This window comes from Heteronotia binoei, chromosome 15 (genome assembly GCF_032191835.1).
Source record: "Heteronotia binoei isolate CCM8104 ecotype False Entrance Well chromosome 15, APGP_CSIRO_Hbin_v1, whole genome shotgun sequence".
Taxonomy (NCBI): Eukaryota; Metazoa; Chordata; class Lepidosauria; order Squamata; family Gekkonidae; genus Heteronotia; species Heteronotia binoei.
Window position 1 is genome coordinate 717,264 of NC_083237.1, and position 19,985 is coordinate 737,248.

The following is a 19,985-nucleotide window of genomic DNA, read 5'->3' on the forward strand; positions in this document are numbered from 1 at the left end:
GGCTCCGCGGCGCTGCCAAGGTCGACTCGGCAGTTTGAAAACCGGCATTTTTTATTTCGGCTTTTATGAAGAATGATTACCGTTATTTTTAACCCGCCTTTCTCAAGGGAACCTAAGGCGGATTAGCCTTCCAGACTTACGAGAAGCCCCGAAACACCTGGAGGGAGGGAGAGGCTCTGAGGAGGGGGGCCAGGACTCGCCCTCTGGCTGCCCCACACGCCCCCCCGGGCCTAGCTGAAGGGGGAGGGGAGGAGAGAGAAAGGGAGGAAGAGGGGGGAGGAGAGAAGGGGAGGGGAAGCGGGGAGGGAGAGGAAGGGAGGGGGAGGAGAGAGGAGGGGGAGGGGAGAGGGGGAAGAGGAGAGAGAAGGGGAGGAAAGCGGGGAGGAGAAGAGAGGGGGAGGAGTAGGAGAGGAAGGAGGGGAGAGAGGAAGAGGAGAGAGAAGGGGAGGAGTAGGAGAGGAAGGGGGGAGGAGGTGGGAGAGAGGAGGGGAGGAAAGAGGAAGGGGGGAGGAGGAGGAGAGAGGGGAGAAGGAGAGGGGGGAGAGAGAAGGGGAGGAGTAGGAGAGGAAGGAGGGGGGAGGAGGGGAGAGGGGAAGAGGAGAGAGAAGGGGAGGAGAGGAGGGAAGCGGGGAGGAGGTGGAGAGAGGAGAGAGAAGGGGAGGAAAGCGGGGAGGAGAGAGGAAGGGAGAAGGGGGGAGGAGGAGGAGAGAGGGAGAGAAGGAGGGGGGAGAGAGAAGGGGAGGAGTAGGAGAGGAAGGAGGGGAGAGGGGGAAGAGAAGAGAGAAGGGGAGGAGAGAGGAAGGGAGAAGGGGGGAGGAGGAGGAGAGAGGGAGAGAAGGAGGAGGGGGAGAGAGAAGGGGAGGAGTAGGAGAGGGGGAAGAGGAGAGAGAAGGGGAGGAGAGAGCAAGGGAGAAGGGGGGAGGAGGAGGAGAGGAGGGGGGAGAGAGAAGGGGAGGAGTAGGAGAGGGGGAAGAGGAGAGAGAAGGGGAGGAGAGGAGGAAAGCGGAGAGGAGAGAGCAAGGGAGAAGGGGGGAGGAGGAGGAGGAGAGAAGGAGGGGGGAGAGAGAAGGGGAGGAGTAGGAGAGGAAGGAGGGGAGAGGGGGAAGAGAAGAGAGAAGGGGAGGAAAGCGGGGAGGAGAGAGGAAGGGAGAGGAGGAGGAGGGCTCCCACGAGGGAAGGAGGGCGGGCGGGGCTGGCCCGGCCGAGGTCTCCCGGCAGCAGCTGCGGGAGGGAGAAGGGGGGGCTCGAGGGTCCCTCTCCGCGGCTCCTCCCGCCCCTGGCAGCTCCTCTGAGGGAGGCCCGCCCCCTGCACTTCTGGGCACCGCCCTCTGTCCTCCCTTCCTTCCTTCGCAGGAGCTGAACCTGCGCATCTGGCGAGAGCCTGCCGGGGCTTTGCACACCCGAGGAGGAGGCTGCAGTGGCCTCGCTCCGCCCCCAGCTAAGCGGCCGCCCGAGAAGCAGGAAGAGCTGGCTTGCTTCGGAGGAGGAGGAGGAGTCTCGCGAGAAGATCTCCCAGCCATGTTGCAGCGCAGGGGGTTGTAAACAGAAGCCGCCCCCTCCCTGCCCGCCGCCCTGCTGCAAGCCCCCAAGGAGGAGAAGCCGGCTCGGAGGGCCCCTCCCGTGGGGGCGGGCAGAGGGACCCCCTGGGGGAGGTGAGTGAAGCCGCGGAGGGGGGGGGGGGGCTTGCAGCCGGCGTGCCCCCTGGGTCTCCTCCTGGCGGGGCGGAAAGGGCAGGGGCGGGGGGAGCGAGGGGCCAGCCGGGGTTGGGGGGGGGCGCCGAGAGGCCCTGGCCCCTCGAAGGAAGCAGCCCTCTCCCGTTTGCTTCCCTCGGGAAACCGGCGGTGCCCGGTGTGGGGGGCGAGGGGTTGCTGGGTGGAGCCCCAGCTTTGGGAGGCACCTTCCTCCCCCCCTCCCTGACTGCAAAGATGGCAGGTCCGACCCGAGAGGGGATCCCTCCTAGTGGGGGTCCAATTTGGGGCTCTCTCCAGGCAGTCCGACGGGGCCAAAGGCGCGGTCTGTGGGGCACCCCATAGCAGGGGCCTCGTTATCGCCCAGCAGCCTCCCTGGGGTTCTTACAAGGAAGGAAGGGGGCCATTTGCCCCTCCTGTGGGACACCCACCAAGTCCCCGCTTTCCTTTCCCGCTCTGGCCCAGAGAAAGCAGTGCCCCCCTCCACCCAACACACACAGGCGCCCGTCTCCATGGGAATGGGGGCGCTTTCTTCTGGCCAGTAACTTGGCAGTTGCCAGCTCAGGCACCAAACCTGTTCAGGCAGTCAACCCTGGGCACCGACCTGCGGATGCCTCCAGGTCCTGGGTGGGAAACACAGAGCAGCTTCTTGGCTTCTCTGTGCTTCTTCCTTCCGCTTCTGGGTGCTAAAAGACCCCCGGAGGGCCTGGGAGGGGCCTGGCTGGCAGAGGCCTGAGCTGCTCTTGTGCTTTTGGCTGCCCCTTTGCAGTCCGTCCTGGTGGGATGCCGTCTTGCCCTTGGGCCTGACCATGAGCCAGCGGGGGCATTGAAGAAGACATCAGCCCCACCGGTACTGGAGGCGCAGCAGAGAGGGAAGCCTGCTTTGTCGGGGTGAGTAGGACCCGGGTTCAGGGGCACGGCGATCCAAGCACGTAGCCAAGTGCTGCCCACGGGGCTGAAGAGGGCTGTTTTTCTGCTCTCCTGGCGCAGCTGAGCAACGCCTGTGTTTGCCCTTGGGGGCTGTGCTCCCGGGGTTGGGCAAGGAAAGTCTCTCAGAGTGAAATGGCTCAGCACCTTTGATCCCTGGCAGTCAGAGGGGGAAGGGGCTGATGGAGCCTGCTGCCAAGGAGGAGGGGGCTTGGAGTTGGCCTCGTGCTCTGCCCTGGTGGAGCAACGCTCGGCTTGCTGACCTGAGTTCTCCTGCTTGGCCTGGCTTCCAGGCACTGCCCAGCACCCTTTTGCTCCTTGGTGCAAGAGGCTCCAATTCAACCCCTCCCCCCCCGGGGGGGTCTCTTGGGCAAACAGTTTTGTCTCTGCCTAGCCTGTCAGCATAGGTATTGGGAGGGCCAAAGGAGGCTAGAGGTTGCCTCTCTCTCTCCTGCTTTTGGGGGCAGTTTTAATTGGCACAGCACCCCCTGCAAATACACTATGAGAACTGATGCCTTGCCAATCCAAGTGCCAACCCAGCCCTGCTCTGTCTCTTTCTGGAGGAGGTTGGCTTTGGGAGTCCAACCAGAGTTGGCAGCCCTTGGCTGGCTGCCTGGCATGCCTCAGAAGGGTGAGGGGGTTGTCCCCCACCCTCCTAAGCTCTCTGGGAAGGTTACTTTGCTTTCTGAAAGGCTGGCTTCTTGTTTCCTGTGGCAAAGAGTCCCCTCCCTGCCTCTGCCTTGTTCCTTGCAGCCTCCAGCATTTACATCAGCAACCTCCCCCCCCCTCCCGCTGCTGTGTGGGCTGGAGGGCACAGCAGACGGGAAAGACAGCTGCTGGGAATGTTCCTTGATTTGCTGAAACAGTCCCCAGATAGAGGAGCCCTGGGGAGCAGAAGGAGGGCAGGTGCCAGTGGGCATTTTTCTCAGAGCCCAGGTGCCCTCTACCTGCCTGCACAGGACTCTCTCTTGGCTTTGTCCCTGCTGGCCCAGGGAGGGGTCTGAGAGGGGGCAGCTTGGGTTTTATTTATGTGTTCATGTACTTCCTTCCAGCACCTCACTCATTTCTCCTCAGAAGAGGAGATCTGAAGTCTCCTCTTCTCTCTCGTAACCCCACAGCAGCCCTGCGAGGCCAGCTGAGAGAACGTGACTGACCTAAGGGCTGACTGACCCAAGCCAGCTTCTGTGCCATGAGTGGGGATTCAGGCCTGCCTCACGGGAGGCTTCTGAGCATGTGCCGAGGGCTTCTTGCCACAGGGGAGGTGTCCCATTTCTGTCTGTCACTTTTTTGTCCTGTGCATCCAGAAAGGATCGTAGGGCAGCACATGTGATCTTCCCTGCCTCCGTCCACTCCCCCTCAACGACAGCCCTGTGGGGTAGATAGAGCTGAAAGAAAGCGACTGGCCCCAGCTCAGCCAGAGAGCGGGAGGGCCAAGAGGAGCCGTGGGCCTCAGCTGCGCAGAAATCAGGCCTCTCCAAAAATCCCATCTGGGAGCAGTCATATGACCGCCCTGTGCCTGTTTCTGCCTCTGGACACCCGCAGAGAAGAGTCCTGCTGGAGCGAATGGCCCGGGGCAGCAGTTCCCAAGGGGAGTGGGTGCTGAGGAGGAGCTCTGCCTCTGCCAACTGCCTTCCCATCTGGATGCCACGCTCCTTTCGGGACCGCTCCCCCCGCCCCGGGATCCGAGGGCCTTGCGCATGTGATTGCAGTTTGCCCCTCCAGCCACCCTCCCCCGCCCCCATTTAGTAAACAGATTTCACCAGCATTGGAGGGGCTTCTAAACCCTCTCTTTAGATCCACTGTGTTGGCCTGAAGCAACAACAAAGTTTGCATCCAGTGGCATCTTTCAGAACAACAACATTTAATTCTGGGTACAAGTTCTTGTGTGCTGTCTCTCCTCTGTGGGAAGCTCTGCTCAGCCTGCCCTGATGACTCCTGGCTTCCTTCTGTGTCCTCCGTGTAGGAGCCTCCTGCCGACATCTCACCCAGCAGCTGCGATGCACCCTCCAGGCCCCCTGCCTGTGGCCGCTCTCGCCCAACTGGTTTGCCTGCTCTTGGGACTCCCGGCCACCAAGGGCTACGTCCACGCTGTAAGTGTCACGTTGCAGGCCTGACCTGCACCCAGCAAAGGCCGTGCGGTCTGCGTTGCAGAGGGGGTCTTTGCTTGCTGAGCCTGGCCTCTTGAAGCTGCCTTCTGCTGAACCAGGCCACTTCCTTACTGAGGTCTGTCTGGGCTTCCCAGACTGGCAGCAGCTCTCAGGGTCTCAGGAGGAGGTGTTTCTCAGCAACTCCTGCCTGCTCCTTTCAACTGGAGATGCCACTGGGGCTTGAACCTGGGACCTTCTGCATGCCCAGCAGGTGCTCTGCCACAGCCCCCTCCCTGCTCAGATCTAATGTGATGCAGCTTCTGTGGCTGCCCCCTCCACTCCAGGTCGTGTTGGGAGCCTGTCGCAGTGTCCGGCAATGGACCTCCTTGTATGCAGGAAAAGGCTGCTCCCGCCTGCAGTCAAGGAGACATATGGGTGCGGCTGGCCAAACGTGCCTTTGTATGTGGCCAGTGCTAGGCTGCAGGATGGTGCTGGGCCCTCGGCGATCTCGGCTCTCGCCACATGAGGGCACCTCCTCTAAGCAAGAACAGCTCTCAAGCAGGTACATGCACTAAAAGGAGATCGGAGCTGGCCTGCTGGAGAGTTATTTCTTTAGCTTAGTGAGTTATCAGAATGTGTCTAGCCCTGCCTTTTCCTGACAGATCAAGGCAGCTTCCAGTTCTAAATTTAAACCATAATACAAGAACAGCCGCCCCCCACTCCCACCCCCAGATGCCTCCGGAAACTTCTGGCAGATGCCTTCTCCCCCCTCCTCAGGGGCCCGGTGTGGCTGCAGTAGGTGGCAGCCTGGAAGGCAGAGCTGGCCCTCAGGGGGGAAGGGCCCTGGGCCACGAGGACTTCCGTAGTCAGAACCAGCACCTTGAATTGGACTCAGAAACAAACTGTCAGCCAGTGGAGGGGCGAAAGAATCCCCTGTTGCCTGGTCAGTGGCAATACCTAGGTTCACTTCAAGGGCAGCCCAGTGAAGGAATTGAAACCCAGCCGCGAAGGTCCAAAAGCACGGATTGGCATGGCCAGATCAGCTGAGTCTGAGTCTAAGAAAGGAGAGAGTTGGCAACCCAAACACAGCTGGATAGAAGGTGCTCTCGGCCGCTCTGCCTGCCTGCTTTTCAGACACCAAGGCCGGGTCCTTGAGCGCACCCCCCCCCCTCCCCAGCTCTTCACCTGCTCCTCACAAGCCAACCCCGTTCCAGCCCAGACAAGTGGAGCCTGAGCCTGCTACAGGGAGGGCGGGATATAAATCTAATAGAATAAAACAAACGTCGGGCTTCCCGCACCAGTTTGGATTCAGCTTGTCCTGTCTTGGCCACTTGGCCCCAGAACCAGGCTGGAGGCATCTGGAAAAGGAACTGCAGAGCTGGGTTGTCACTGCCTGCTGATGCCTTCTCAGTCCAGAACCTCGCCTTCCCCTGCAGGGTATGAAGCACTGGGCACTGTCCAGAGGCCGTCCAGAGAGCTAGAATTTGTTGCCTCTTGAGAAACGGAGACGAGGGGATTTTTCTACATGTGGGTAGGACAGATGGGGAGAAGTCCCACCCCTTTCTGTCCATCACACATGAAGCCGCCTTCTCCTGAATCAGACCCCCCTTGGTCCATCAAGGCCAGTCTTGTCTACTCAGGCAGGCAGCTGCTCTCCAGGCTCTTGGCAGAAAAAGGTCTTTCCCATCCCCTCCTCCCTTGGCCTTTGAACTGGAGGTTTCGGGGACCACTGAGCCACGGCCAATCCCCTGTATGCTTGTTTGGGGGGCAGTTGGTCTGTGTGTTGTCCTGGGAGGCAGGAGGGGGGGAGTGGGGGGGAGAGAGCAGTTCCGGGCCAGCTGGGTTCCAATGGGGTTTGTTTCTCCAGCACCTTCAGCAGGAGACAACTCTTCTTGGGAGGCGGTCCAGCTCTCAGAGTCTGGGTAGAGGGTTTGTGCTTTTGGAGGGGAAGGCAGATTGTTCTTAGGAGACTTTGGACATCTCAGAGCCTGTGAAAAATGCAGGCGAGTGTAGTGGAGACTGTAGCTGTCTCGAAGACCACTTGCTAAGGGAGGTCTGTTGTTTCCAAGAGGCGCTCCCCGGAAGATCTTGGAAGTGACAGAAGGCCAGTTTCCCCCTCAAACTCAAGAGTCAGGCAGGGCACTGGGCACCCAAGAGTGAGGATTTGAAACCATCGAGCTGAAAAATCCCCAGCAAAAGCTGGATGTTGTCCTGAGAGAGTTTTGAGCCACACCACCTTCTTTAGCAGGCCTTGAAGGGCTCTCTGGCATCAGCCAGCCTGCCTTGCAAGGAAGAAGGAGAGGAGGCCAACCCCTCCAGGCAGGCAGGTGGCTGGGTGGGCAGAGCGCTTCCCACCCCTTTGGACAGCTGTGTCCATCTCTCCTCAGATGTCAGGCCACAACTCCAGCATGGACTTCTCGGACATTCCTGCCAACTTTGGGAATCCGCTGCCACCTGAGGGACTCCTGGTGAGTATCCCAACACGTGAGGGGAGGCACAGGGGCTGCCGCGGGTGGCCCGGTGGGGGGCGTTACTTCTGACTCCCTCCCCTCCAGACACCACTGCTTGCCAGCCCCCTCCTCCCGGGGGGAGCAGGCCTGGCAGTGAGATTTCTGGGCCTGTTGGGCTGAGTCTCTCCCCTGCTGGCCTCCAGGGCCTTTTGGTGGAAGCCAAGCCTGCCAACGCCTGCCAGCCAGTCGAGGCCCCTCCAGAGGCATCCAACACAAGCAGCTTCATCGCCCTCGTCCGGAGATACGATTGCCACTTTGATGCCAAGGTGGGTTGATCTGGAAGGGTGGCATTTGTGCCAGGGCCCTGAGGCCCAGCACTTGGGCTGAAGGCTGATGGGCAGCCCTGGTACGTCAGCGGGACTCCCCCGCCCCTGTGTGGGTCCTGCTGACCTCCCCCTCCTCTCGTCCTGCAGGTGTATCACGCCCAGCAGGCTGGGTACGCAGCAGTCATTGTGCACAACGTGGGCTCCGAGGAGCTGCTTCACATGGTCTGGGATGACGGTCAGTGAGGGCAGGGGGGAGAGACTCCTCCGCCTGCTCTTTCTGGGCCTTCCTGACCCACAGCCTCTCATTCTTCTTCCCTCCAGAAAAACTCCGCAAACGCATCACTATCCCTTCGGTGTTTGTGGGAGAGAGTGCGGCCAAATTATTGCGCAATTTCTTCACCTACGAGAGAGGGTAGGTGCCCCTGCCCCCCGGGGGAGGGGTGGCTTGTTCAGGGGTGGGTCCCAGCCTCACTGGTGCAGCAGTTGCCAAGCACAGCAGATTCTGTGTCCTGTTCACAGACTTCATTTATACTCCTCTCCTCCCCAGCTTACATTTTTCCTTTTTCCTCCACTTTATCGTTGCAATAACCTTGTGAGGTAGGCTGGGCTGAGAGGGTGTGGCTGGGCCCAGGTTCCCCAAGGAGTTTCCATAGCTGAGTGGGGATTCAAACCTGGGTCTTCCAGATCCAACACTCTTCCTCAGTGGTTTTGCATGTAATGGGGGCTGCATGGGAGAATCGCCACCCACAGTCGTTCCAGGCTCCCCCCCCCCGCCCCGTGATAGAAGGGATGTCCGTGGGTCAGCTGAAGAAGCCCTGGGAACACTCAGAGCTGGGAAGTGGCCGCAGTTCCAAAGCCTCCCTAACAGCAGAGCAGAGCTGCCCTCCTCCTCTTCTGCATCCTGCACTTTGCTCCACCTTTCCTACAATTGGCAAAATCCAGACAAACAGACAACCGTCCCAAGGGAAGCCTGGCATGCAGAAAAAGAGCCACTTCGCTAAGAAGATTAATCTTGGCTAAGACCCTTTGACAGGGAAGGTTTCCTCAGCTCTTTGAAAGGCTACCGTGGCAAAACTGCTTTCCTTTCCTTTATGGGGAGGTGTAACCAACCTCAGTGCCCCCCCCCAACCAACAGAGGAAAGCATCAGTGGTGAGAAGGTCCCGGTAGGACTGCAGATGTGGGGGGGGAGGTCATGGGAGCAACCCCCCCCTCCCGTGAATTGCACCTAGAGACAGACGAGGCCTTCCCTTCCCGGCTGGGGGCTGATTTCCAGTCTGTGGCCTCTTCCTGCTCAGCATCCCCCAGCTTGAAGGCTGCCGGAGGTCTTCACGGGTCACCTCTGGAACTGGAGGCTTCAGGGCTGGGTGGAGCTCCACCACCTCTCCCTTTCCAAAATCAACTCCCTGCTTCCGGATCTTTCCCAAAGTAGATTCTCCATTGGGATGTGAGTGCATAGAAACATAGAGTAGGAAGGCATCTCCAGGGTCATATAGTGCAAGAGCAAATACCTCCCCCCCCCATACACCCTTCCTGCCTCCTTCTCATGACCTGCCTAATTCACAGGATCAGCATTGCTGTCAGATGCCCCTCTAGCCTCTGCTTAAAAACCTCCACGGAAGGAGAGCCCCCCACCTCCCTGTTCCACTAAGGAAGAAGCTCTCGCTGTCAGGAAGAAGTTATTTATCGGTTTATTATTTCTTTTCCTTTTCCTGTTAGTAGTAGAGAAGAGCAGGAGTCCAGAAGCAAAATGTGTGGCTGCAGGGGAGGAGCTTTTGTGAGCCCCGGCTCACTTCTTCAGACACGGAAGCTGCATTTTGTTAGGCTTTAAGATGCTCCTGCTCTTTTCTGATGGCACAGACACCCCTCTGGATCTTTCCCTGATAGGTGGATCATGGGGGGGGGAGGGACTTGTGGGAGCTGGGTGGGCCTTGTGAGCAGTGGCTGGTTGCAGCATCATAAAAGGGCTTGTGAGGAAAGGCGGGGGGCCTCCCCGCCCACAAAGCAAAGGCCAGCTCCTGAACTTTCCCCACCCCCTTTCCCAGGGCTCATGTCGTCTTGATTCCAGAGTACATCTTCCCTTTGGGCTATTACCTCATCCCTTTCACAGGCGTGGTGGGCATCGTGATCGCTGTGATGTGTACCATCCTGGTGAGTTCTGCTGTCCTTCTGGCAGGGGTGGCCTGGCTTTGTTGCAGAGGGAGGGGGGTTGTGGCTGAAGTGGGGGGGGGCCTGCAGGACAGGGAGAGCTGGGATTATTCAGCATCTGCCAACTTGGGAGACCACAGATCGCAGGTCCCTCCAAGCCAACCTTCAGAGAGCCCCAGTGCCTCCAGCAAGTCCTCCAAAAGGGTGGGAAGGCAGTACCTTTCTATGCTCTCCCCCCAAAGGATATTCAGAAGGCATATTGGGGGGTTCCATTTGGTAGCAGGCCTTCACAGACCTCTCTTGGTCCATGAATTTGTGTGGCCTCCATTCTGAAGCCATCCAAGCTGTCAGTGCATCTTGTGGCATAGAGTTCCACAGGCCAATTGTCCTTCCTTTTGTTTGCCTCAAATTGACTGACAGTTCGTTCTCTTGGTCAGCCCCGCCTTCGTGTGTTATGGGATACGATGGGGAAGTGTTCTCAAGTCAGCTTCCTAAATATCAGAGAGCTGAGTGGTTTCACACATTACAGCAGTGCAAACCCAGGTTTACCTTCAAACATCTCCACAACAAGAAGCAAAAGCCAGCCCTGGCTTGCACCCTGGGGGGGCAGCGGGGTGGTCCCCTTGGCTTGCGAGTTGCGTCTCCCCTTGTGCACCCTGCATTTGTGCAAGTCTCCTTTGCAGAACTTTTTGGAACGGGCCAGAAAGGTGGGCGGGGGGTGGCCAGTGACCGACCCGGGGCTTCTCTCCCTGGTGAGCAGGTGGTGCGCTGCATTCAGCACCGGAAGCGGCTGCGGAGGAACCGCCTTTCGAAGGAGCAGCTGAGGAAGATCCCTGTTCACAAGTACAAGAAAGGTGAGGGGGGGGAGGCAGGGGGGGGCCTCATCTGGGGCATGAAAGGCCCCCTCCCCTTCATCTTCCATCCCAGCTCAGGGTGAATTTTGTGCAAAGGATCCCTGCATACGCTGCAGGCCATCTCTTGCAGTAGAGGAGACCCTTTGGGCTTTGGAACTGAGCAGCCAAGCAAGGCAGGGGAGAATCGGGCGGGGTGGTTCTGGGAAAGTGAAGCAGGGGGGCAGTAGTTTGGGTCCCACCTCAGCAGTGCTCCCTTTCCCCAGCAGAGGGAGCCCTTGAAGCAGCACATGGTCTCCGCCCCCCTTCTCTTCCCCCGGAAGCTGCTTCCTTGGAGGGGGGGAGGGCAGGGCTGCTGCTTGGCTTCTCCTCCTGGTTTTTTCCACCCTGGCCCCGCCCAGCTTCCCTTGTGGGAGAGGGCACCAGCCTTTGGGGGCTTCTTTGTTCTACCTGCGCCTGGGGGGGGAGGGAGGGGGGGTGCCCTTGCATGCCGGCCAGCAGCAGCCCCCCCCCCGCCCCGTCCTGCAGGGGCCGTTCCTGGGCGATTGTTCAGGAGGCCCCCTTCCTGAAGCCTGGCGCAGAAAAGCCACCCAGAGCCATTGAATATACCAACCCATGAAAAGAGATGGGGCAGCAGGGCTTTCTCAGCAGTGGCCCCAGCCTTTGGAACTCCCTGCTTCAAGAGAACTTCAGTGGGTGGGCAGTTGAAGACAGTGTTTATTCCAGAGTACATGGGTTGCTTCTGGCCTATATCCCTTGATTTCCCAGGGCCATCTGAGCGCCCTTTTTAGGACTGGCTGTTTCTGGCCTGCTGCCCCGCCTTGGGAGGGGAGGGGCCCTCGCAACTCAAGGGCTGGGCAAATAAGTCAATGGAGGGGCTGGGGCCCCCCAGCTGGCTCGTGGGAGGGAGGGGCTGCAAGGGCAGGCTGTTCTGGCAAGGCGAGGGGGCTGGGGTCTGTGCTGCCCCATCTCTCCCCACCCTGGCTGGGGGCAAGAGGGAGGGGTTCCGAGCACCCCTCTTCTGCCCCCCCCCCAAAGCAGCATCCTGCAGGGCGTCTGGGCATTGCACAGGCGGGGAGAGGGGAATGTGGGCTGGGCTGGGTGATCCTTTGCCAGAGAGCGCCTTTGCGGGCTACCCTCCCAGATGTCCTCTTGCTTGCTGCCCTGAGCTCCTGGTGGGGGGGTCCACGAGGCTGCCAGACTGCCCGGCTTGCTTCAGCCCCCCCCCCCCCCCGCTTTGTTTGCCGGCTGCCCCCTCCCCCCCCCAGGAGCCGCCCAGCTTGGCCTGGCCTCTCTCGCCGGCTGACTAAGCGTGAGGCGGGAGGGGGGGAGGAAGGGAAGCGGCTGGCCCCGGAGCCGCCGCCGTTTGCCTTATAAGGCCTTGCCTAGCGAGCGGCCCTCTGACCGCTTCCCTTCCCTGCCCTGCCCAGCCCAGGCACTGCTGCTGCAAGCGAGGCCCGCCTGCCCGCCTTCCTGTTTGCGCAGCGCCTGCCACCGCCCCACCGGGACGCCTGCAAGCACCCCCCCTCCCCGCCTGAGCAGCCCCTTTGCGGGCTTCACTCCTCCAGGCGCTGGCTGGGACAAGAGGCCTCCTGAGCAGTAGTTTTCACAATGGCCCTGGCCACAGTTCAGAGGGGGTGGGGTGTTTCCTGGGCCATAGCCCTGCTGCTTCCTTCCCAGAGGCCTTTGCAGGATCTCTCTGATCCTTCTCACAGGAGGTGTTGCTAGGGACTGACCCTGGGATCCCCCCCCCACTTGGCAGGTATTTTGGGGGGGGGATCTGTAGTAGAATCCAGCCATGTGAGCCCTTTCCAGTAAGACCCGTCTGAACAAGCATGGCTTTGTGCAGCACCTAGCACGTTGCAAAATGGGTCAGGACAAGGGCCTGCCTAATCCAGCTCTCTGCTCAGCCACCAGGAGGCATGTGAGGCTTCCCCCCCCCACCCCCACCCCCTCAGGCCTGGCTCTCAGAGGGCTGGGTGCTGAGAGCACAGAGGAGCTTTCTAGCCCCTGAGCGGCCTGGAGCCCACTCTAGCTGCTCTGCCACCCATGGAAACCGTGTCGCCCAAAGAGGCTGCAATGAGCTCCTGGGGGAGCCCCCCCCCCTTTGCTGTCCCGCCTGCCTGCCAGCCCCTGCAACTGGCAGGAGCTGAAAGAGAGGAGGCCTGCGCTGGCTCCGGGGGCTTTCTGCAGCGGTGCCTTCCTTCTCGCTCAGGAGACGAGTATGATGTCTGTGCCATCTGCCTGGAGGAGTACGAAGACGGTGCCCGGCTGCGCATCTTGCCCTGCTCTCACGGTAAGGAGACGGTCCTTGTGGGCGACCCACTGCCCAGGGTGGGGGGAGCGGAGGAGCAAGGGCCTTCCTTCCATCCCCGGGGGTGGGGGGCCTGAAGAGAACCCTGTGCAGGAGGCAAGGAGTTGAGCTGTCCCCCTCCCCAGCCTATCACTGCAAGTGCGTGGACCCCTGGCTGACGCAGACGAAGAAGACCTGCCCTGTGTGCAAGCAGCGCGTGATCCGATCGGCTGAGGACTCCGACTCAGAGGGTGAGGCCCAGCCACGGCCCCCCCAGGAGGAAGACGAGGAGGAGGAGGACTCGGAGCGCACTCCCCTGCTGCGTGCCTCGCCCCTGGGGGCAGCACTGGGGCCCTCCTTTGGCAGCATTGCCCAGCCCCCCCCTCCCTGCCTGGGGGAAGAGGAGGAGCAAGGGCCCAGCAGCCCCCCTCGCTCTGTGCAGGTCTAGCGCTTGCTGCAGGGACCCTCTGCTTTTACCACTGAGCTTCCAGTAGATTTTAACCTTGTACTGAGGGGGGGTAGTGTCAGGGGACTAGCAGTTGTCCCTCTCGGGGAGGAGAACAGGAAGAGGAAGTGGGGGGGCAGGCTGCTTCGCCAGCAGGGAAATGCTGAGGCTTTCAAACCCTGGGATGGGGGTGGCGGCCTTGGTCTGTCCCACTTCCCCACCTTGTCTTCCCTTGTGGGGCAAGCAGAGCGCTCCCCCTTCCTTCCATTCCGGCTGGGTGAGCAGAGGTGGAAGACCAGGGGCTTGCAGGTGCCTCCGCAGGGGAGGGGGGGGGCTCTGCCTTTAACCCGCAAGATGCTGGGGTTGCTGGCTTCTGATCCCAACAGAAAGAACTACCTTTCCCAGGGTCCTTTGGGTGCAAGGCTGGTGTTGCACCACAGGCTGCATCCTGCCTGGTCTTTTGCACTTTTGCTGCCTGCCTCAGCCCCAGAGGAGCCCAGCCGGTCTCTGGCCCTTCCTCTAGCAAGCCAAGCCACGCAGATGCCCACCTTCTGCACACCTTCCCCAGTTAGCGTGGGAGAGAGAGCAGCCATCTTTGCGGAAGCAGCAACAAAGAGGCGGGGGGGGGGGGGTGGTAGATGGGACTTCCCCTGAGTACCCACTCAGGGTGGGTGGGTGGGCACAAGCCTCACTTTTGCCCTCCCCACACCAGTTTTTGATAGGCCCTTTTCAGGCCTCTGTGCTCTGCTGGGTTTGAACTGCCCCCCACTTCCCCACTGAAGACCTCGTTCCTCTGTGGGAGGAAGGTTAACATCTTCTTTTGAGCTCCCCCCCAAACATGACCAAGGTGGGTGGCTTCGTGCCCTGGGAATGGTGCAGGAGCTGCTCAGTTCAGCTTTACTGAACGCACCAGGGGGGGGGGGAGATTTTTACTGCACATTCCTTTGATCTTTGGCTGTGTGGGTTTCTTGTAACACAGCCCTTTGGGGAGAGGGGCCTGGGGTCCTCCCAGAGCTTTTGTATGTACACTTTTCTCTGCAGGAAGACGACGACAGCCCTTCCGCAGCCTACACTGTAACCTATTAAAAGGGAGTTGGTTTAACAGGATGAGCTTGGCTGGTTTTTACTTTGGGTCCTTCTATGCTGCATCTTCAGAGCTCGGTACGAGAAAACAGCCGAGGTGGGCCTTTGCTGGTCTGGCATCTTTTGTGGTGCAGCTCTGTCCCTGTCTATATGCAGGGAGGAGGCATTGCGCAGGGGGTCCTTCCAACTCTAGGATTCTGTGCCCAGGCCAGAGCTTTCTCCCTGCCCCCCAGCCTCCTTTTAGGGGGTCTGGTCCTGGAAACGAAGGGGGGCTCCCACTCTGGCCTGGAAGAGCCCAGCCAACCTGCCCTCTCAGCTGCTAACGCAGCCTCTCTGTTTACCAGCTGGGAGGGGCCACCTTTGGGCCTCACCCAGGGCAGGTGAAGGACCCTCCCAGTTGCCAGATCAGCAGCCCTCACTCTTCCCTCCCCCGGCCACAGCTGTGCAAGGCAGATGGGGATCCTCCCTGCCCTCAACAGGAAGGAAGGGCTGCAGAGGCCACAGTGGGGGAGGGGGGAGCAGAGCTGCCACCCAAAGATGAAACATCCCCCCCGACCTGCTCCTGTGGCTCACGCAAGGCGGTCTCTGTCCGCTGCTGGAACACAAGCCATTGTTCCGAGGAACAAGCACGCTTTGTCTGCCCCCTTTGCTTAATGATTGTTCTGACCCAGAGAAACAAGGAAGAGGAGCTCAACTATTTGCATCAGGAGGGGGAGTGTCTCCTCCTTGGGCTGGCCACATCTGCCCACCCTCCGAGTCCAGGCCAACCCCTTGCCCAGGCGGAAGGGGAAAGAAGCCCAGTGGGCGGGCCAGCCCGGCCCCTCCCTCCCTCCTTCCCAATGAGGAGGAGCCCTTTAGAATTCAATTTATTTTTATTTTTCTTGTTCCAATATAGTTTTCTTAACCAAAAAACTACACCTTGTAACAACCAGAAAATTTGGCAGCAATAAGGATTTGTGATAGAAAAAATGGCAAAAAGAGAAGAACAAGGAGTGCGGGTGTCAGGAAGGGGGTAAGGAAAAAACCGATAGAAATGGGGGTGGGGAAGGGAGAGGCCACGAGTGGGTGGAGGGCTGGAATAGACGGCGATCCGGCCCCAGGGTCGATCCCACGATGGCAGGGCCGGGGCCCTGGGCAGTCGCCGCCACCTTGGACATCCTTACACCATTCCATCAGTAGTACCACAGGCGGGGCCCCGCCGGAAGGCACATGTCAATACTGGGACCTCCGCAAGTGGCTGGCCATCTCAAAGCACTTCTTGTTGACGCAGCCGCCGTGGACACCTTCCTTCCCCATCACGAGCACTATCGCTGCAGGGAGAAGGCAGGGGGGGGCATCAGCAGCACTGCCCAGGTTATGTGACATGACACCCTCACTTCCACTTCCCCCCCAGCTAGATGGGCTGGGCCCTCAGCCTGCCGGCTTGCCCTATCCCAGCACAGGAAGGTGCCGGATGTTGAGGTGTTTGTGCCTCAAAATGCCTTTTAAGGAGACAATGAGGCCCAGTGGGGGGGGGGGGCAACTTGGTATTTGGCGAGAGGCAGAGAAAGCGTTCCAGAGCCCCTGACACAAACTGAATTCTGGCCCTTCTAACCAGAGATGTGGAAACCAAGGATGCATCACACAGCTAACACAAATCCTTAAATCAGAATGCAAGGACCAAAACAGGCTCACACCCAACGTGGGCCAGCAGGCCAGAAATGAGAGCCAAATGCCCCTAGAAGGGGAGAGAAAGGAAGGCCTAGAAGGGAGCTCCCCCCCCCGCCCCCAGAAACTTGACCTGCACAGCACCCAAGCAGCTCACCTGGGAAAGGAGCTCCAGGGCTCAGCACCCCCCCCCCAGCAGTCCAGGCCCAGCTCCCAACCCCCTCCGTCCTGTTTAGCAAGATTTATGGCTGCCTCCAGCTGCCCCCAACAGTGGCTGCCTTATCTCCAAAGAGGCTGGATTAGACCACAGCTGTTTGCTCCCTGCCCCCCTCTGGAGTGGCCCAGGACACAGCTGTTGGGTAAAAGAATGCAACCCCCCCCCCAGGAAGAGATGCAGACAGCTGCAAGAAATGCGTGCAGGGGGGGGGAGGAGGGATGTGCTGCAGACTCACTCTTGCTGGTCATGGCTGCTGTGATGTTGAAGGTGGGGGCGCCCCCCGTGCTCTTGGTCCGCAGGTCCATGGTGCACTCCCCGTCCGTGTGCAAGCTGTCCCGGATGACGGAACACTTCTGGCCCCCCAGCGTCAGCCCGTTCACAAACAGGTTGTCTCGGTCCTTTCCTACCAGGATGTTCACTTCTGCAGGCTGCAAGGAACGGCACATGGGTCAGACCCGCAAAGAGAAGGCCGCAGCAATCTTTGTCCGCCCCCTAACCAATGGGTAAGCCCAAGGACCCCCACAGCTTGCCTTGGCAAGACCGCTCTCGGCAAGGCCTGCTCACCTGGCCCTCCTCTCCCTTCCCTGGTCTGGCACCAGAGGGGATCTGGGCTCCAAAGCATATGCCAGGAAGGCCACGGCCACCCAAAAGCTGTCAAGCAGGAGGAGAGGGCAGGCCGGAAGAGCAGCAGCCCCTCTGCTGCGGGGACATTTCTCCAAAGAAAGGAGAGGGGGGGAGGGGGCGCCCAGGAGAGCTGCATGCCCCCCCCCCCCGCCTGAGTCCCTCCTGTGCTGCTTGCACCGCTGGGGGGGGCAGTCAAGACCTGCAAAGGAGCCTACCTGGGGGGCTCTTCCCGGGCAGAGGGAGAGAAGCAGCAGCGCGCCTGGCCGGCCACAGAGGCCTGCCTGCCTTCCTGGCGCACGTGGGCACGGACAATGTGTCCCCTCCCGCCTGGCGCGGCCCAAGAGAGCCCTGCGGGGTTGCACATTAACCCAGGCGCAAAGGGGAAGTCCGCGCCGCCAAGGAGGAGGAGGAGGAAGCGGCGGGGGGGGGCAGATCTCCTCCTCCCCGCCCAGCTCCTGCTGCCCCCTCCGCGCCAGGGAAGCCGCCCCAATCAGGCTTCTCCAGGCCGGGGCCTTTGTGCGCGCGGAGGAGCGGGATCCCCCCGGGGGGAAGGGAAGGCAGCCTTGCGCCGGAGCCGGCCAGCCCCACCCGGAGACGTGGCACCGGAGGGAGGGGGGGGGGGCTGCGCCCCGCGGGAGACTTCCGGCCCAGGACAGAGGCCAGGCGGCGCTGGGTTCGAGACCCGAGCCCGGGGGGGGGGGGAGGGGCCGCGCGCGCGGCGAGCAGGAGGGGGAGGGGAGGGCGGGTGGCCCCTGCCCTCCCTCCCCCCCCCCTCCCCGCCAACTCAGCGGCAGCAACGGGCGCTTGACTCACTTCCTCTGGCAGGTAAGCAGGCCCAGCCCAGCCCAGCCGGCCCGGTGCACGCCCTCCCCGCCCGCCCGCCCGCAAGAGGAAGTGGCGGCGCCTCCCGCACAAAGCGCGCCCGGCGGAGAAGGCAGGCAGGCAGCCCGCCCCCGCTTCCGGCCCCCGCCCTCCCGCCCTGCCTCCCGCGCGGGGGGCTCACCGTGATGCCGGCGAAGGTCTTGCCCGGGGCGGCGGCCCAGACGGACGGCACGTCCTTGTAGCCCACGATGGCGGCGTCCTGGCAGGTGCCGTCGGCCATCAGGCTGTCGATGTAGCAACTCCAGCCGCTCATCGCTGCTGCTGCTGCCGGCGGGCGGGAGAGAGAGAGACAGAGGGGAGCTCTGCCCCGCGGAGGCTGCGAGCGCCGCTGCTGCTGCTGCTGCTGCTGGTGGCGGCGGCGGGGCGTCGGGCGGGCTGGGGGGCGCCGGGGCTTGTGCTGCTGCTGCTGCGGCGGCTCCTTCCTTGCTTCCTTCCCGGGCACGCGCCACGAGCGACTCCGGGCTGGGCGGGCGGGGCGGCCAAGAAGAAGGCGGCGGGCGGGCGCCGGACGCAGCACAGGCATCAAGCGCAGGGCGGGGCTCCGCTCGCGCACGCGCCCTCCCCGCCCGCCGCCAGGGGGCGCCTCCCGGGAAGGCCCGACGCCCCGCGCGCCCTGGGCGGCCCCCTCTGCGCCCGAGACCCCGCGGGAGCTGCAGCACTGCCCGCCCCGCGAGTCCTCCGCAGGAGCCGGCACCACTTTCTCCCCCCCCCCCCGCACGCGTTTTGCAAGGCAGGAACGCAGCCCCCCCCCCCACACACACACACACACGCAGGGCCGCTTTGCGCAGAGCTGGGCGGTGGGGCAGGTCTCGGCCGCCTGCCTTCCCTTCTCAGGCTTCCTCTTGGGGCCTCGCAAGTTAAGGGGGGGCAGGCAGACCCCCGCGCCTCCCCTGGAAGGCAGTGTGCCCGCCACCGCACTCTGCACACGCTCCGAGGCCTCCCGCGTCCTTGTGAGAACGTTTCCATGGTGCGCCTGAAGAGGCCTGTTGGAGGCGGTTAAAAACCAAGGCCGGCTTTTTGTTTTTAATGAACCAGCGTGGAAGAGGCCTTTGCTGGAGTCCTCGGCGCAGCTTCCCGGGTGCCCCCGCTTTGCGCCTGATCCTGAGCCGGAGTCCAGTCCAGCAGCAGGTGAAAGGCGCCCAGGAGGATTTCCAGGGCATCAGTTGGCAGGAGGCAGAACTCCCCGCAGGGACTCCCAGAGGTGGCCTCTGAACTCCAGCCTTGCTCTCGGGGCCAGAGTAGCAAATCGGCCGAGTAGGCGCTGGCCGGTGGGCCCCCGTGCTTTCCAGGGCCCTGGGCTGGCTCCCCCCCACCCCCACCCCTTGCAGCCTTTCCTGCCTGCACAGGCAGCCCGCAACTGAGCCGCTCTTTGCCCGACTTGCCTGGTGTGGCTGCCGCTGCCGTTGTCACCAATTTTGCCTCTTCCCCGCAGCTTTATCAAGGGGGCTTTCAAGAAGGTGCCTGCAGCAGGGCCGTCCCCAGTGGGGCAGACACTCCAACTCTGAGATCATTTGCAAGCCCCCCCCCCCCCCGCCTCCCTGAGATTTCGACTGCCTAGGGGCCTCCACAGGGTTTAATCCAGCACTGCTTGCTCTCCTGTTGCACATCAGACAGCAGCCTGCATGAAAGACCCGGTGATCATGTGACAGGCCTGGCGCCTTATGCACAGCCCAGGGCCCCTTTTGGGTTGGCCCCTCACTGGCCTTGGGTCTACCACACACATGGGCAAGGCTATGCACAGAACTCATCTTTCCAGGGGCCCAACATGTTGCTGGCCCAGCCACAATCCTAAATGCTTCCAATTCCCCTCCACCCACCCAGATGAACCTCTCCACACGCTCTCTGCACTTCTCTCCCCCCTCCCCCCCCCCGCGCCTCCATCTTGCCCCAGGGAAACCGCCTGCCAGCCCCACTCCGGATGGGCCCCACTTTCTGTGAGGACAGGAAAAGGAAAGATCCCCTGTGCAAGCACCAGTCGTTTCCGACTCTGGGGTGATGTTGCTTTCACAATGTTTTCACGGCAGACTTTTTATGGGGTGGTTTGCCCTTGCCTTCCCCAGTCATCAACACTTTCCCCCAGCAAACTGGGGACTCCGTTGACCGAACTCAGAGGGATGGAAGACTGGGTCAACCTTGGGTTGGCTACCTGAGTCCAGCTTTTGCCAGAATCGAACTCAGGCCGTGAGCAGAGAGTTCAGACTACAGTGCACTCTGCACCACACGGCTGCTTATATGAGGACAGAGGATGTTGCAAAAGCTGCCAGCAGAAGTGGGGGGGGGGGTGTTGCAGCCTCCAGCTGGAGGGGGCAAAGGAAGGGT

At 61.5% G+C, this 19,985-nt stretch overlaps 3 protein-coding genes across 3 annotated transcripts in view; 1 reads left to right on the forward strand and 2 right to left on the reverse strand.

Moving 5' to 3' along the window:
* The window catches only part of SLC25A11 (solute carrier family 25 member 11), a 7,746-nt gene extending 3,151 nt beyond the window's left edge, over positions 1-4,595 (reverse strand). Inside the window, 2 exon segments of the mRNA XM_060256473.1 lie at positions 2,293-2,771; positions 4,491-4,595. Of these exon segments, the coding sequence (XP_060112456.1) occupies positions 2,293-2,771; positions 4,491-4,595 (584 nt within the window).
* On the forward strand, positions 1,511-14,320 carry RNF167 (ring finger protein 167). Its single transcript, XM_060255289.1, has 11 exons — positions 1,511-1,652; positions 2,458-2,579; positions 4,579-4,705; positions 7,090-7,170; positions 7,356-7,478; positions 7,626-7,713; positions 7,800-7,890; positions 9,522-9,627; positions 10,385-10,478; positions 12,691-12,771; positions 12,915-14,320. The coding sequence occupies exons 3-11, from the start codon at positions 4,613-4,615 to the stop codon at positions 13,214-13,216; spliced, it is 1,059 nt and encodes a 352-aa protein (XP_060111272.1). The 5' UTR covers positions 1,511-1,652; positions 2,458-2,579; positions 4,579-4,612; the 3' UTR covers positions 13,217-14,320.
* Positions 14,321-15,149: 829 nt separating this feature from the next.
* PFN1 (profilin 1) lies at positions 15,150-18,000 on the reverse strand. Its single transcript, XM_060255290.1, has 3 exons — positions 17,788-18,000; positions 16,396-16,588; positions 15,150-15,606 (listed from the first exon to the last, which is right to left on the reverse strand). The coding sequence occupies exons 1-3, from the start codon at positions 17,917-17,919 to the stop codon at positions 15,509-15,511; spliced, it is 423 nt and encodes a 140-aa protein (XP_060111273.1). The 5' UTR covers positions 17,920-18,000; the 3' UTR covers positions 15,150-15,508.
* Positions 18,001-19,985: the final 1,985 nt, after the last annotated feature.

Excerpts from the sequence above, each read along its gene's own strand:
- RNF167 (XM_060255289.1), top strand. The coding sequence starts at position 4,613 with ATGCACCCTCCAGGCCCCCTGCCTGTGGCCGCTCTCGCCCAACTGGTT. Across the intron at positions 7,171-7,355 it reads TGCCACCTGAGGGACTCCTG|GGCCTTTTGGTGGAAGCCAA; the intron begins GTGAGTATCCCA and ends GCTGGCCTCCAG. Across the intron at positions 9,628-10,384 it reads CTGTGATGTGTACCATCCTG|GTGGTGCGCTGCATTCAGCA; the intron begins GTGAGTTCTGCT and ends CCTGGTGAGCAG.
- PFN1 (XM_060255290.1), bottom strand. The coding sequence starts at position 17,919 with ATGAGCGGCTGGAGTTGCTACATCGACAGCCTGATGGCCGACGGCACC. Across the intron at positions 16,589-17,787 it reads AGACCTTCGCCGGCATCACG|CCTGCAGAAGTGAACATCCT; the intron begins GTGAGCCCCCCG and ends CGTTCCTTGCAG. Across the intron at positions 15,607-16,395 it reads AGCAGCCATGACCAGCAAGA|CGATAGTGCTCGTGATGGGG; the intron begins GTGAGTCTGCAG and ends TTCTCCCTGCAG.